General features: G+C 49.3%; 1 protein-coding gene across 2 annotated transcripts in view; it reads left to right on the top strand.

Moving 5' to 3' along the window:
- Positions 1-16260, top strand: part of ULK2 (unc-51 like autophagy activating kinase 2) — a 182073-nt gene that overhangs the window by 35541 nt on the left and 130272 nt on the right. For both annotated transcript variants that reach the window (XM_075336250.1, XM_075336251.1), the window contains exon 3: positions 1730-1771. In XM_075336250.1, coding sequence (XP_075192365.1) covers positions 1730-1771 — 42 coding nt within the window. The remainder of the gene's footprint in view (positions 1-1729; positions 1772-16260) is intronic.

Raw genomic sequence — 16260 nt, forward strand, 5'->3', positions numbered from 1 at the left:
GCATGGGCTTGCGTTCCGTCCGGTTTTTGCCGCATGTGGCTGATTTAGCCGATGCGGTGGCCGGATGGAATGTTGCCTGACGCGTTTTTGTGTGGCAAAAAAAAACTCATCGCGCCGCATCCAGCCGATGCGGCACATTTTGCAATGCACGCCTATGGACGCCGGATGTGGCGCGATGCGGCAAAAACCGCAATCGGCCGCCGCATGCGTTTTTTGCCACTGCGCATGCTCAGTAGCATGCCGCAACAGGCAAAAACCGGACAGGCCGCATTAAAAAAACTAATGCAAAGGATGCGGCTTTTTCGCCGCATCTGTTGCCTAGGTTTTAGAGCAGGACTGGCCGGCTCTGCACCTACCGGATGTGTGAACTTAGCCTTAGGCAGACAGTTGCTCCTTGACCATAAGCCATGTTGTCTCTCAATCTATGGCCAACTTTACACCCAGTGCTGTTTAGCTATACATCGCTCCTTATGTGATTTGCTACAATTTCCGGTCACAAACTGTATACTCGTATCAGACCATAACCCCCAGAAAACCTTTCTAACGGATCACTGTGTTATGTATATTGGCAGGATCTTCTGACATTCCAGTTACCATAGAGATCAGTGATCTATAATTAAACAGCCATTCAAGCTGCCAGGCAGAGTGCAGCATCTAGCCAATTCATCTACACGCTTCATTCTGTGAATGAGTGAAAATATTGCCTAAAAAACAAGAGCCAATACCTTATCTCCAATGTAACCTCAGGATTCAAGAAAAGGGAGGGGAGAGATGCGGTGGCTGACCTCCTCCACCGGTGTGCAATAGGAAAAGGAAAACCGCTCTCACCCAATTAGTGAAAAGTCCCTTCTACAATGCCTTACGTGTTTCGGTGGAAGAAACCACCTTACTCATAGGTTTACCAAAAAATATTGCCTGGCTATTGGTAACTTTTGCTTTTTCATATTTCAGCTTTGTTCAAGCACTTGTTTAGTCATTGCTCATTGTCCCTAAGTGACCTTGTGGATCATAGTCCTACATCACACACAAACCTTATGCAGAGGGATGTCCTAGGACCTAGGCAATGATTTCTTGCCATAAAATAGGAAATGTAGCCACTGCTAATTACTGAGTCTCTTTAATGTTTGCTTTGGATTTAGCCATATAACAATGAACCACATGTCAGTAGTAATTGTTGGTTTAAATCCCCATGTCATGTCATACCTAAGGGGTACTTCTCACATAGCGAGATTGCCAGCGAGATCGCTGCTGAGTCACGGTTTTTGTGCTGAGTCACGGTTTTTGGTGCGTCGCTAAAGTGTGACTGTACCCTTACAGTGACAAATCAAATGGACACTTCCTCAGATATCTGCCTTGTGTACATGCCCGTTTCTCTCCTACTTGTCAGAAGGTGCGACCAGCTGGCAGCAGTTGGTCGAAATTGGCTTTCACATAAATCAATGGGAACCATCAGGCCCCAGTGTTATCAGTTGTATAATGGCTCCTGCAGAGGCTGTTATAAGCAGACTCCTGCCTCCTGACACTGATTACATGTTTCCCCATGTCTTCTGAGCCTTTGTGAATACTGTTTTTTGGCACGTGTTAATGAATTACGATGAATTTGGTTCTGCAGCACAGGAAAGGTGGTGCCTTCATTGCAGTAAAACCCCAAATGTTAATGAAATGATATTCTGTTGTTGTACCTGTATATCCGATCTTCTCTCTTACTTTGCATTTTTTTCCCTTCTAGGAGCTACAGCATGAAAACATTGTGGCTCTTTATGATGTCCAGGTAAGCTAACCAAGCCATGTATATATTAGGCATGGAAAGTGGCAGTCCTGCCTTGATATGATTAACCCCAAAGATACGTTTGTTGTTGCGCTTATCCATTATTAATAATAATTAATAATAATAATAATTAATTTATTTATAGAGCACCATTAATTCCATGGTGCTGTACATGAGAAGGGGGTTACATATAAAATACATATACAAGTTACAGTAGACAGACTAGTACAGAGGGAAGAGGGCCCTGCCCTTGCGGGCTTACATTCTATAGGATTATGGGGAGGAGACAATAGGTGGGGTGTAGGTCAGGCGGCAGCTCCGCACGGTGGTCGGGCGGCAGCGAGTTCATTGTAGATTGTAGGCATTTCTGAACAGGTGGGTTTTCAGGTTCAGTTTGAAGCTTGCAAGGGTAGCAGATAGTCTGACGTGTTGAGGCAGCGAGTTCCAGGAGACTGGGGATGCTCGGGAGAAGTCTTGGAGTCTGTTTTGTGAGGAGCGAATGAGAGAGGAGGAGAGAAAGGTGATCTTGGGAGGACCGGAGGTGACGTGTTGGAGTGTAGTGGGAGAGTAGTTCGGATATATACGGAGAAGAAACATTATGCACAGCTTTGTAGGTCAGTGTTAGTAGTTTGAATTGGATACAGTGGAAGATTGGGAGCCAGTGGAGGGACTTGCAGAGAGGAGAAGCGGGGTGGTATTGAGGAAGAGAGGTGGATCATTCGGGCAGCAGAGTTAAGGATGGACTGGAGAGGGGCGAGCGTGTTTGCAGGGAGGCCACAGAGGATGTTACAGTAGTCGAGGCGGGAGATTATGAGGGCATGCACTAGCATTTTAGTAGATTGCGAATTGAGGAAAGGGTGGATTCTGGAAATATTTGTTGATGACATGCACTATGCATAGGCAGAAAGCTTCCAATCAGTGGTTGGGGAGAGGTTTTATAGATCTTATGAATATGGGGAACTGTAGTGTTTTGTAGAATTACTTGTCTTTAAGTGATAAACTCCTGCTGATAAAATAGTGATTTTTCTAAAGACTGACGGCAACCACCCCGTATGTGATACATCGCTGGCATCAGGGTCTCGGTCTCTATATTATGCTGCCCTCAGATTAGGTGGCAAAAACCCTTTAAAACATCCAACCCTCTAAATATAAATAGACATTATTGGCTGTGTGAGTTATTTAGAGGGCACACCAAATTTAAACTCTTAGGCTGTGTTCACACACTGCGTTTTTTACCTGCGTTTTTGGTCCGTTTTTGGTCCGTTTTTGCTGCAGAAATTTCTTGAGAAATTCTTGTAACCTTTCTGCAGACATTCCCCAGCAAAACCTATGGCAAAAAAAATTAGCTGTGCACACACTGCGTTTTTTTCTTAAGAAAATTCTTTCAGTAGATTTTCTTAAGAAAAAGAATGAGCATGTCACTTCTTTTCTGCAGCTAACTGCGTTTTTTGCCATAGATAATTGGCACAATAACGCAGGGAGCAACCAGCGGTAAAAACGCACCAAAAACGGACCAAAAACGCGGCAAAAACGCAGGTGCGTTTTTGGTGCGTTTTTTAACACAGGTGCACTCTTAAGAAATTTCTTAAGAAAAATCATTTTTCTAGTGTGAACATAGCCTTAGGCTAAGGCCACACGAGCGTTTAGCCTCCAATGTGAGAGCATCGGATGTGTTATGCTAATGACCTTCACCACCTGCTCTGCTGCAAACATGAGCTATGTATCATTTTGCTGTGATCTGATCCTGCAATCAGAGCACAGCTGCGGAGGAGAGGGAGGGACTAATCTCCCCATCTCCTCCATTATCAGCTGATGTGTATATCGCACTGCAGTATGGTGTAATGTGAGTGCAGTGCAATGTTTCTCTCACACCCATAGACTTGAATGGGTGTGAGTGAAATGAAACCTGCAGCATGCTATGATTGTTTTCCAGGTCCGATTAGGGCTGAGAAAAACCGGGAGCGACCCATAGAGTAACATTGGTTTGAGTGAAATCCGTTTTTTTTTTTTTTAAAATTCACATTCCACTCGCTCCCTTTTGCTTCCCATGTGTCCTTAGCCTTATACAAGCTGTACACTGACAACCTTAGCGTCATATCTTCAGTGTTGTCACATGAAAACATAAAATATTTACAAAAATATCAGGAGTGTACTCACTTTTGTGATATACTGTGTGTGTGTGTGTATATATTTTGCGCTATGGATGGGATGGTCGCAGCTTGGGACTAGTCTTCTGTGTGACGAGGGGTTTGTGTCGGTGCCAGTTGTGGTGGATAATTCACAACTCCCCAATAGTGAAATGCCATTAATGAATAAAACGTCTGCCTATTTTGTGCCGTTAATTGTTTTCACTATATAGTGGCCAATCCTATTCACACAGCAAACTGCATTTCCCTGTGGGTGCCATTCTTCTCCTTTTTTTACAATCCCAGCAGTTTTTCCGTGGAGGAGCCTTGTTCCTTCCGTGATTGATCGTTCTGTAATATTCCCCCGAGCCCTCTGCAGATGCATCACTGTACACGGAGATCTGTTTTCTGGAGAAGTGAATGTCGGATTCAGACAATGGAAGGCCATTAGTTGCATTAGCTGTCATGTTGTGTGAGCGGTATATATAAATCTTCTAAATTACATAACTTTTGAGTATATATAATCCCTGATAAAAGCCAAGCACACAATCAGACCTAGATAAAAACAGAAATTCTCTTAATGCATGCATGGATAGAGGAATATCTATATTCGGTCTGTTATACAAAGGGAACTCTTGCCCTTTTTAGACATGACCATGAAAAAACCCCCAAAAATAACACTGTTTATCAGGTCTGGCAATACAGACTTGTGTAACGAAGAATAATAGGTTTGTATATTGGATTACTGCTGCTCCTGGACACCAACTTTGAGTTCCTTGTTCTTATTTCTGGTGCAAAGAAAGAAATCTGAGCACTTCTCAGGATGACATGAAAAAAGTAACAAAGTATGGCTGTGTTCACAAAGTATGGCTGTGTTGTTTTGCATCAGTCACAATCCGACGCCTTGATGAATTACGGTATCCTGCAAAATATTTTGCAGGAATCCGTTTTTTTCCCCATAGACTTCTATTAGCGACAGATTGTGACTGATGGCCCTGCGTTGCATCCGCCGCGTGACAGATCAGTTGTTTACTGACTGACAGTCAGGCAGTAGGAGCGCACTAGTAATGTTTTTTTTTTGTGTGCGGTGGATCCTTCTTCTTTTTTTTTTTTTTTTTTTTTTACTGTGAGCATGCGCACAGTAAAAACCATGATGGACTGTAAATTCAGTACTAGCAGCAGGAACGATCAGCTGATCAGCCGGCTTTTGTGAGCGATCAGCTGATTGGCTGCCTTTTCGGAACGATCAGCTGATCGTTTACAAAAAAAAATATTTTTTTTGCAGCATCAGTCACATCAGTTGTGCCACTATCTGCAACGCATCCGTTTGTGCGGATCCGTTCCGGATTGTGATGGATGCAAAACAACGCAAGTGTGAAAGTAGCCTAAGGCCTCATTGACACATCAGTATTTGTTGCTAAAACTGAGAGTGTCTCCAAAACACAGAGCAGCTGTCAACTTGGCAATAGTTTTTCTTGGTAAGTTCAACTCAGGGCTGTGGCATGCAAACACTGATGCAAATAATAGTTGAAAAAGCCTACAACACCCAAGGGTCTAAAAAATCCAGTAATTTATTTAATGGGAGTCTATTTACTGTGTAACGGCCATTGGCAAGAATGTGAACTAAGCTCCTAAATCAGGGGTCGGGAAGCTTTTTGGCTGAGAGCCATGAACGCCACATATTTTAAAATGTAATTCTGTGAGAGCCATACTCACCAGGGGTAGCGGCGGTGGTGGAGCGGTTTAGTTGGTCCCAGGAGGCGCAGGGAAGGCGATGCTGTGGCTATGGAGGAGGGGGTGTCGCTGCTTAAGAGTCAGTGTTGAGAGGGCGAAGGGTCGACGATACTGCTGCGGGCTTGGGCGTCACGGCGGTGGGCGCTATTGATCTGCTGGCGGGCTGCTTTGAATCTGCCGCAGTTGACGAGATTGACTTCAAGAAATTGGCCGCGGGTCATGTGGAGATTGACGCTATGGACTTCAAGAAACTGGCTGTGGAGTCCTTTTTGCGCACACGCCGCCTCCACAGCCATTTTCTTGAAGTTGAGATTCAAAGCAGTCCGCTGGCAGATAAATAGTGCTCGCTGCCGTGACACCCCACGAGCCCGTAGTATAGTCGACCCTGCGCCACAGGCCACTGCCTCCCGGTAAGCCGTTTGTAAGACGCACCCCCATTTTTTCCCCCTGTTTTGAGGAAAAAAAAGGTGTCTTACAAACCGTAAATTTATTTTTTTTTAATTAAAATTTGTCTGCGAACCAGATGCAGTCATCAAAAGACCACATCTGGCTCATGAGCCATAGGTTCCCGACCCCTGTCCTAAAAGAACAGAAGCTGAGCTGTAGTTCACGTCTATGGCCACTACACAGTGAACGGAGCTGTGCTGTTCTGGCTGCCACCAGAGCGTGGAATAACTGATCAGTGAATGTTCTGAGTGCAGAACCTCCACCGGGGCCGATAGTGGTAACCTATCACAGGGATAGTTCACAATTATCGTAATCCAGGACAACCCATTTTAAAAAGGATTGCCCGCACCGCAGAAAATAAAATCGGCCTTTTTTTGGCTGAATAGTTAGACAAAGTTTTCATAGTTTTTATTTCTCTTTGCTTACAGAGTTGTTTTTTCGGTTTTCCAAAATTGAATTTCAGGCAAAAAAAATTCAAAACACCAGAATTATGTTTTTGTTTTTGGGTTTTTTTTCCTGGCCACCGCAACTTTGCAATAAAATATAGTAAGAGGCAGGCAACCGAAACATTGTGTCTGCTCCAAAAATGGTATTCGTAAAAACGTCAACTCTGTGCGAAAAAATAAGGCCGCACACAAACCCTAGATCTCCAAAACTTAACGTTACAGGTCTCGCAAATTTTGTTCTTTATAAATTTTCGAATTTTATTTTTCACATTGCCAGGTCAGTTTTACAATAGTGATCATAATACAAAAAAACTATTGTGTAATACAATTTTTTTTTTTTTTTTTTTTTTGCAATTTCACTGCACTTGTTTTTTTTTTTTTTTCCCCATATCTAGTACACAGTGTGGCAAAATGAATGGTGTCATTCAAAAATACAACTAGTCCCTCAAAAAAGAAGCCTTCATATGGCAATATTAACTGAAAAATGAAAAAAAAAAAAAATGATGCTTCCTGGAAGAAGTGGTGGAAGGAAAAACAGAGAATGGCCATGGCATTGTGGCTACTTTCACACATCCGGTTTGAGCACTGCGGCTCAATCCGGCTGTGAAAACTATGCAACGGATGCGGCGAAAACACCGCATCCTTTGCATAAGTTTTTACATGCGGCCCGTCCGTTTTTTTCCGGTTGCGGCATGCTACTGAGCATGCGCAGTGGAAAAAAACGCATGCGGCGGCCGGATGCGGTTTTTTCCGCATCGCGCCGCATCCGGCCTCCATAGGTATGCATTGAAAAATGCGCCGCAGCGGCCGGATGCGGCGCGATGCGGTGTTTTTTGCCGGAGCAAAAAACGTTGCAGGGAACGTTCGATCCGGCCGCGGCATCGGCTAAATCTGCCGCATGCGGCAAAAACCGGACCGAACGCAAGCCCCTGCGGCACAATACGGCACTAATGTAAGTCTATGCAAAAAAAAAACGCAACCGGCGTTACAAAAGCCGGTTGCGGTTTTTCTGCAGAACGCCGTATTGTGCCGCAGAGCAAAAATCCGGATGTGTGAAAGTAGCCTAAGGGGTGATATGTTCATATAAAAATACAAAACATGATAATCCCATTGAGAGAGGGGATAGACTGTAACAAGTCTTTGTGCGCCCAGTCTTAGGATGTGTTCACATGGAATTCCTTGCCTGTGAATTTTGACCTATTTGCTTCAAAATCCCCGTAGATAAGCTCCGTGTGAACATACCCTTAAATGACTCCTCTTTGCTTTGTGCTTGTATGTGACCTTGGCTTGCCTGGCCTGGATTTCATGGAAATACAAGGAAGGCATATAGTCAGAAACATTAAAATATTTTCACTTGCAGATTTTGTTCCAATGACATAAACCTCTGGAAAGAAGTGGTCTGAGCCGAATGCCAATGTCCCTTTTCTTTAATGTCTTGTTGCTCAGAGCTGTGCAGTCGCTTTGGAGATATTGTGGCCTTATTTTTCCTGTTCCAGCTGACCTTGGGATATCTCATGTGACTGGCTGAAGTGGTAATGTCCCCGTGTAAGTCACTTGGGTCTATGCTCGGTGTTTAGCGAGCGCTGGGACGCATGCTGCTTCAGTCTGGAATGCGTCCAGATTGTTGAATGTTTGTCATGAGGCTGCTCATAGGATCAGTGTCCTATTTTCAGGACAGTGACTAGGTAGCCATGTTAACCTGTCCTTTAGAGATTAACTACTTTGCTTCTAGAAGTGTGCTGCAGTATTCTTAGACTCCATTCGTGTCATTGCAGTCCATGGCCCTCTCCGGGGTTCATCGGATTCCCCTGGTTTGGGAAGATTGTGTGCGCTCCTGCACACAGTATTACACGCTTATTGGACATTAGAACTGTGCTCTTTTAAGGCCTTTCACATGAAATAAAACTTAAGGCTAAAATTGGAGTTCTGTTCAAACTAACAAAAGGCCATCCATCTCCTGCCCCTTCCATACATCTCTGGCCTAATTTCTCTATACCACCTTTTACATAATGTCTGCTTCTTTCTTTGCCCTTTCTTGCCTGCTGCTTTCAGCCATATGTAACCTTTTCTGTGCATCCTCCATTCTCTGACACTCGCTAACCCAAGTGGTCAAACTCTTACCTGCCTTTTGAAATCCTTAAAAACCACGTGAACACCCACAATCCGAGAACTGTACACTATCCCTGACTCCTGGGCACTGCTGAATGAGCTGCTCCTGCCCATTCAGAGTTGCAGGCTATGGTATCCTGTCTGATTTGGTACCCATCAGTAACATTTAGTTGATGGGTCTTTAAAACCCCCCCAATAATAATACATGCTGTTCCCCTAATTACATAATATAAAGACCGTGTCACACGTCCAATATTCACTGTCTGATTACGGCATATTCAGGGTTGAGGCATTTCGGATCCGAAAATCTGTGGTCCACAGGGACTAATCAGGAATGTAGCCTAAATTAGAAAAAAATAATCATTTGTATTTGTAGATTATAAATGTTAATTGTGCATGTGACGTGATAGGGTAATTTCTCCTGTTGTCTTTTGCTTTTATTTGTCATATTTTACAATGTAATAACTTGACAGCGGGTGACCTCCTGCAGTGTGATTGACAGCTCTCGGCAAAGGTTCTGCTGTGTAAGCCCATGTCAAGAGAATACTAAACACATTGCTAGCAGCGTGGTAAAGAGTTTTCACTATACTGCTTATGTGTACTGATCTAACTGAGCCCGATGGGCGCTTTGTCCATACGTTCATAAGTAGCTTCCCTAGCATGCATATAGCTTACAACAACCCCGTAAATGTATACGTTACATATCCTCTTTGAAGCACCACATGTAAAAGCCAAAACCCAAGCAAATTATAAATGGGTTCAAATATATTTAGAGTTGTCCAACATTTACCTTCTAAAAAATTTTTGAGTTTCTCTGTGCTGTATTGTCATAGAAAACACCCCTACTTTATTTTTTTTTTTGTTTTCCTCTTCAATTATCCCTTTATTCTCTGCAGCGCTTTGTTTACATGCAGCTCAACCAAACATAACTTCCTATGCCAAACCTCAATCAGAGCTGGCACCACCTGCCCTCACTATCCAGCCCCGCCTTCTTCCCATCATCTGCACACTCATTGGCTGTCAGTATTCGGCCCAGCACTGACCTGTTTAATTTGAATTTTTTTTTTATATTTTGCTCAATTAAAAACAACATTTAAGCAAAACATTAATACTTTACATTTTTGCAGTTATTGAATTTTTTTTTTTTTGGACGACACCTTCCCTTTAACCCCTTCACGACCTTTGACGGATCTAGCCGTCATGGTGCCCTGGTACTTAAAGACCCATGACGGATACATCCGTCATGGCGGAATCGCGGCACCAGAGCACCGGGCACCGCCATCTGTTTTAAAAAACTGTAGATTCGGGAAGGAGAGGACTTGTACCTGACCTCAGGAGGGGTGGTGTCTCCTTCCTGGACCTACGGAGGCTGTGATTGGCTGAGCGGCGTTCGTCAGCCAATCACAGCCAGTGTTATGTTTCAGCCATTGAAAATGGCTGAAGCATTGAAATCCAGCTATGTCAGTGCAGCTGCAGCACTGGCCATTGGCTGGAGCTCAGTGTGCTTTACTGCACCCGCCCCCAGCTCTGATTGGAGAGATCGGCCTTGTGACCCATCTCTCCAAGCAGTACCATGCATCTGGGACCGGGTGAGCTCGCTGTAGGAGATCGCTCTCCTTAGCTTCTCCCTCCGTGGAATCTGAGGAGAGCGATCCCTGCGGGCGCCCATCTGTGAGTCACAGCCCCCGATCCACCGCTGCCCTGCTCCATGTGCTTCGCCCCTGCTCTCCCGCTGCGCCCCTGCATGTGACGCCGCTACTGTCCCCCTGCATGTGACGCCGCTACTGTCCCCCTGCATGTGACGCTGCTACTTTCCGGCTGCGCCCCTGCATGTTACGCCGCTACTCAGCAGTAAGAAAACAGTGGCGTCAGATGCAGGGGGGGCGCAGCGGTGTCAGATGCATGGAGGCATCTGACGCCACTGCTCTCACACTGCGCCCCCCCCTGCATCTGACGCCACTGCTTTCTTTCTGCTGCCTGCTTGTATCTGCCGCTCCACTGCCCCTGCATCTGCCGCTCCACTGCCCCTGCATCTGCCGCTCCACTGCCCCTGCATCTGCCGCTCCACTGCCCCTGCATCTGCCGCTCCACCGCCCCTGCATCTACCGCTGCACTGTCCCCATCAGCTACTGCACTCTCCCCATCAGTCGCTCCACCGCCCCTGCATCTGCCGCCGCACTCTCCCCATCTGCCGCCGCACTCTCCCCATCTGCCGCCGCGCTCTCCCCATCTGCCGCCGCGCTCTCCCCATCTGCCGCCGCGCTCTCCCCATCTGCCGCCGCGCTCTCCCCATCTGCCGCCGCGCTCTCCCCATCTGCCGCCACGCTCTCCCCATCTGCCGCCGCGCTCTCCCCATCTGCCGCCGCGCTCTCCCCATCTGCCGCCGCGCTCTCCCCATCTGCCGCCGCGCTCTCCCCATCTGCCGCCGCGCTCTCCCCATCTGCCGCCGCGCTCTCCCCATCTGCCGCCGCGCTCTCCCCATCTGCCGCCGCGCTCTCCCCATCTGCCGCCGCGCTCTCCCCATCTGCCGCCGCGCTCTCCCCATCTGCCGCCGCGCTCTCCCCATCTGCCGCCGCGCTCTCCCCATCTGCCGCCGCGCTCTCCCCATCTGCCGCCGCGCTCTCCCCATCTGCCGCCGCGCTCTCCCCATCTGCCGCCGCACTCTCCCCATCTGCCGCCGCACTCTCCCCATCTGCCGCCGCACTCTCCCCATCTGCCGCCGCACTCTCCCCATCTGCCGCCGCACTCTCCCCATCTGCCGCCGCACTCTCCCCATCTGCCGCCGCACTCTCCCCATCTGCCGCCGCACTCTCCCCATCTGCCGCCGCACTCTCCCCATCTGCCGCCGCACTCTCCCCATCTGCCGCCGCACTCTCCCCATCTGCCGCCGCACTCTCCCCATCTGCCGCCGCACTCTCCCCATCTGCCGCCGCACTCTCCCCATCTGCCGCCGCACTCTCCCCATCTGCCGCCGCACTCTCCCCATCTGCCGCCGCACTCTCCCCATCTGCCGCCGCACTCTCCCCATCTGCCGCCGCACTCTCCCCATCTGCCGCCGCACTCTCCCCATCTGCCGCCGCACTCTCCCCATCTGCCGCCGCACTCTCCCCATCTGCCGCCGCACTCTCCCCATCAGCCGCCGCACTCTCCCCATCAGCCGCCGCACTCTCCCCATCAGCCGCCGCACTCTCCCCATCAGCCGCCGCGCCCCTGCATCTGCCGCCTCACTCCCCCATCAGCCGCCGCGCCCCTGCATCTGCCGCCTCACTCCCCCATCAGCCGTCGCGCCCCTGCATCTGCCGCCTCACTCCCCCATCAGCCGCCGCGCCCCTGCATCTGCCGCCTCACTCCCCCATCAGCCGCCGCGCCCCTGCATCTGCCGCCTCACTCCCCCATCAGCCGCCGCGCCCCTGCATCTGCCGCCTCACTCCCCCATCAGCCGCCGCGCCCCTGCATCTGCCGCCTCACTCCCCCATCAGCCGCCGCGCCCCTGCATCTGCCGCCTCACTCCCCCATCAGCCGCCGCGCCCCTGCATCTGCCGCCTCACTCCCCCATCAGCCGCCGCGCCCCTGCATCTGCCGCCTCACTCCCCCATCAGCCGCCGCGCCCCTGCATCTGCCGCCTCACTCCCCCATCAGCCGCCGCGCCCCTGCATCTGCCGCCTCACTCCCCCATCAGCCGCCGCGCCCCTGCATCTGCCGCCTCACTCCCCCATCAGCCGCCGCGCCCCTGCATCTGCCGCCTCACTCCCCCATCAGCCGCCGCGCCCCTGCATCTGCCGCCTCACTCCCCCATCAGCCGCCGCGCCCCTGCATCTGCCGCCTCACTCCCCCATCAGCCGCCGCGCCCCTGCATCTGCCGCCTCACTCCCCCATCAGCCGCCGCGCCCCTGCATCTGCCGCCTCACTCCCCCATCAGCCGCCGCGCCCCTGCATCTGCCGCCTCACTCCCCCATCAGCCGCCGCGCCCCTGCATCTGCCGCCTCACTCCCCCATCAGCCGCCGCGCCCCTGCATCTGCCGCCTCACTCCCCCATCAGCCGCCGCGCCCCTGCATCTGCCGCCTCACTCCCCCATCAGCCGCCGCGCCCCTGCATCTGCCGCCTCACTCCCCCATCAGCCGCCGCGCCCCTGCATCTGCCGCCTCACTCCCCCATCAGCCGCCGCGCCCCTGCATCTGCCGCCTCACTCCCCCATCAGCCGCCGCGCCCCTGCATCTGCCGCCTCACTCCCCCATCAGCCGCCGCGCCCCTGCATCTGCCGCCTCACTCCCCCATCAGCCGCCGCGCCCCTGCATCTGCCGCCTCACTCCCCCATCAGCCGCCGCGCCCCTGCATCTGCCGCCTCACTCCCCCATCAGCCGCCGCGCCCCTGCATCTGCCGCCTCACTCCCCCATCAGCCGCCGCGCCCCTGCATCTGCCGCCTCACTCCCCCATCAGCCGCCGCGCCCCTGCATCTGCCGCCTCACTCCCCCATCAGCCGCCGCGCCCCTGCATCTGCCGCCTCACTCCCCCATCAGCCGCCGCGCCCCTGCATCTGCCGCCTCACTCCCCCATCAGCCGCCGCGCCCCTGCATCTGCCGCCTCACTCCCCCATCAGCCGCCGCGCCCCTGCATCTGCCGCCTCACTCCCCCATCAGCCGCCGCGCCCCTGCATCTGCCGCCTCACTCCCCCATCCGCCGCCGCGCCCCTGCATCTGCCGCCTCACTCCCCCATCCGCCTCTGCCCCCCTGCATCTGCCGCCTCACTCCCCCATCCGCCTCTGCCCCCCTGCATCTGCCGCCTCACTCCCCCATCCGCCTCTGCCCCCCTGCATCTGCCGCCTCACTCCCCCATCCGCCTCTGCCCCCTCTCGGATCTGCTGCAATCCTGCTGCCTAGATCAATTCTGTAAGGTAGCTATCCCCAATCTCACCTCCCACTCCCATTCCGCCCTTCCCCTCGCCCCCCTTCCTCCGCCGCTCCTCCATCCGCCGCGCCCTCTCCCATCCTCCACCGCGCCCCCTCTCCCATCTTCCGCCGCCCCCTCTCCCATCCTCCGCTGCTCCTGCATCCGTTGCGCCCTCTTCTATCCTCCATCCATCTTTTTTCCATCCCACCTAGTCCCCCCCCCTTTTTTGCAGCACATCCGTGCATTCATCATTTTTTTTATGTAAACTAAGAAAGAAATACAAATAAACTTAGTGTAGGGCCAGTAAAATTATACTGTAGTAATCGTCAACTACAGTATTTTTTTACTGAATATTGTAAGGGTCAGCCCAGTGCCACACATGAGAGCGATGCACAAGCCTCACTCCGCATCATCCGGCACGGTCGCTCTCTTCCAGACAGGAGTGTGCGGCTGTGTCGGGTGATGTGATGCGAGATTTGTGCATTGCTCACGTGTGGCACTTGCTTTAGTGTCAGTTGCAGGCGCTCATTATATGTATATGTATATGTATGTATGTGTGTGTGTGTGTGTGTATATATATATATATGTATGTGTGTGTGTGTGTGTGTGTGTGTGTGTGTGTGTGTGTGTGTGTGTGTGTGTGTAATATTTTTTACTGACGCCTGTATTTTTTATTTTGCCAAACTAATATTTTTGTATGGGGGGGGGGGTCTAGTTTCCAACATGGGGTCACATGTGGGGGAGCTCCACTGTTTGGGCACATCAGGGGGATCTCCAAAAGCAACATGGTGCGGCTAACAATTCCAGCTAATTTTCCATTTAAAAAGTCAAATGACGCTCCTTCCCTCTGGAGCTCTGCCGTGCGCCCAAACAGTGGTTTTCTGCCACATATGAGGTATCAGCGTACTCAGAACAAATTGCCCAACAAATTTTGCGGTCCATTTTATCCTGATACCCCTGTAAAAATTAAAAAATTGAGCCTAAAATAACATTTTTGTGGAAAAAAAAAGTACTTTTTTTGTTTTTATGCCTCAATGTATGAAGCACGTGAGGGTTCAAAGTGCTCATTACTCATGTAGATTTATGCCATGGGGGTCTAGTTTCCAAAATGAGGTCACTTGTAGGGGAGCTCCATTGTTTAGGCACCTCAGCGGGTCTCCATACGCAACATGGCGTACGCTAATAATTCCAACCAATTTTGATGTGAAATGGCGCTCCTTCTCTTCTGAGCCCCGCCGTGTGCCCAGACAATTGATTTCCACCACATATGAGGTATCTGTGTACTCAGGAGAAATTGCACAATACATTTTATGGTGCATTTTTTTCTGATACCCTTGTGGAAAAAAAAGCTACCTGGTTGAAATAACAATTTCATGGTAAAAAAAAAATATATATATATTTTCACGGCTGAACATTCTAAACTTTTGTGAAGCCTCCAGGGGTTCAAAGTGTTCAGTAAACATCTAGATAAATTCAATGAGGGGTCTAGTTTCCAAAATGGGGTCACTTGTGGGGGAGCTTTAATGTTTAGGCACCTCAGGGGGTCTCCAAACACAACATGGCATCCACTAACGATTCCAGACAATTTTGCGTTTGAAAAGTCAAATGTCGCTCCTTGCCTTCCGAGCCCTGCTGTGCGCCCAAACATTTGATTTCCACCACATATGAGGTATCTGTGTACTCAGGAGAAAATGCACAATACATTTTATGTTGCAATTTTTCCTGATACGCTTGTGGAAAAAAAAAGCTACCTGATTGAAGTAACAATTTTGTGGTAATTTTTTTTTTTTTTATTTTCACGGCTCAAAGTTATTAACTTTTGTGAAGCCCCCAGAGGTTCAAGGTGCTCAATAAACATCTAGATAAATTCCATGAGGGGTCTAGTTTCCAAAATGGGGTCACTTGTGGGGGAGCTCCATTGTTTAGGCACCTCAGGGGGTCTCCAAACGCAACATCGCATCTAATTATTCCAGACAATTTTGCTTTCAAAAATTCAAATGATGCTCCTTCTCTTCCGAGCCTTGCTGTGCGCCCAAACAATTGATTTCCCCCACATATGAGATATCGGTGTACTCAGGAGAAATTGCACAATTAATTTTATGGTGCATTTTTCCTGATACCCTTGTGAAAATGCTAAATTTTATGGCTAAAGTAACATTTTTGTGTAAAAAAGTAAAATTTTCATTTTTTTCCTTCCACATTGCTTTGGTTGCTGTAAAGCTCCTAAAGGGTTAATAAACTTTTTGGATGTAGTTTTGAGCAGTGTGAGGGGTGCAGATTTTAGAATGGGGTCACTTTTGGGTATTTTCTGTCACCTCGGCCTCTCAAAGTCACTCCAAATGTGATGTGGTACCTAAAAAATTTTTTTTGTAAATTTTTGTTGGAAAAATGAAAAATTGCTGATGAACTTTGAACCCCTCTAACTTCCTAACGGAAAAAAAATTTGTTTCGAAAATTGCGCTGGTATAAAGTAGACAAGTGGGAAATGTTATATAGTAACTATTTTGTGTGACATATCTCACAGATTTATGGGCATAAAATTTCAAATTTTGAAAATTGCAAAATTTTCAAAATTTTCGCCAAATTTCCAAAATTTTCACAAACGCAAAAAATATCAGCCTAAATTTACCATTGACATGAAGTACAATATGTCACGAAAAAACAGTCTCAGAATTGCCAGGATCCGTTGAAGCGTTCCAGAGTTATAACCTGTCAAAGTGACACTGGTCAGAAATGTAAA

The sequence above is a fragment of the Anomaloglossus baeobatrachus genome, chromosome 2, assembly GCF_048569485.1.
Source record: "Anomaloglossus baeobatrachus isolate aAnoBae1 chromosome 2, aAnoBae1.hap1, whole genome shotgun sequence".
In the NCBI taxonomy this organism is placed as follows: Eukaryota; Metazoa; Chordata; class Amphibia; order Anura; family Aromobatidae; genus Anomaloglossus; species Anomaloglossus baeobatrachus.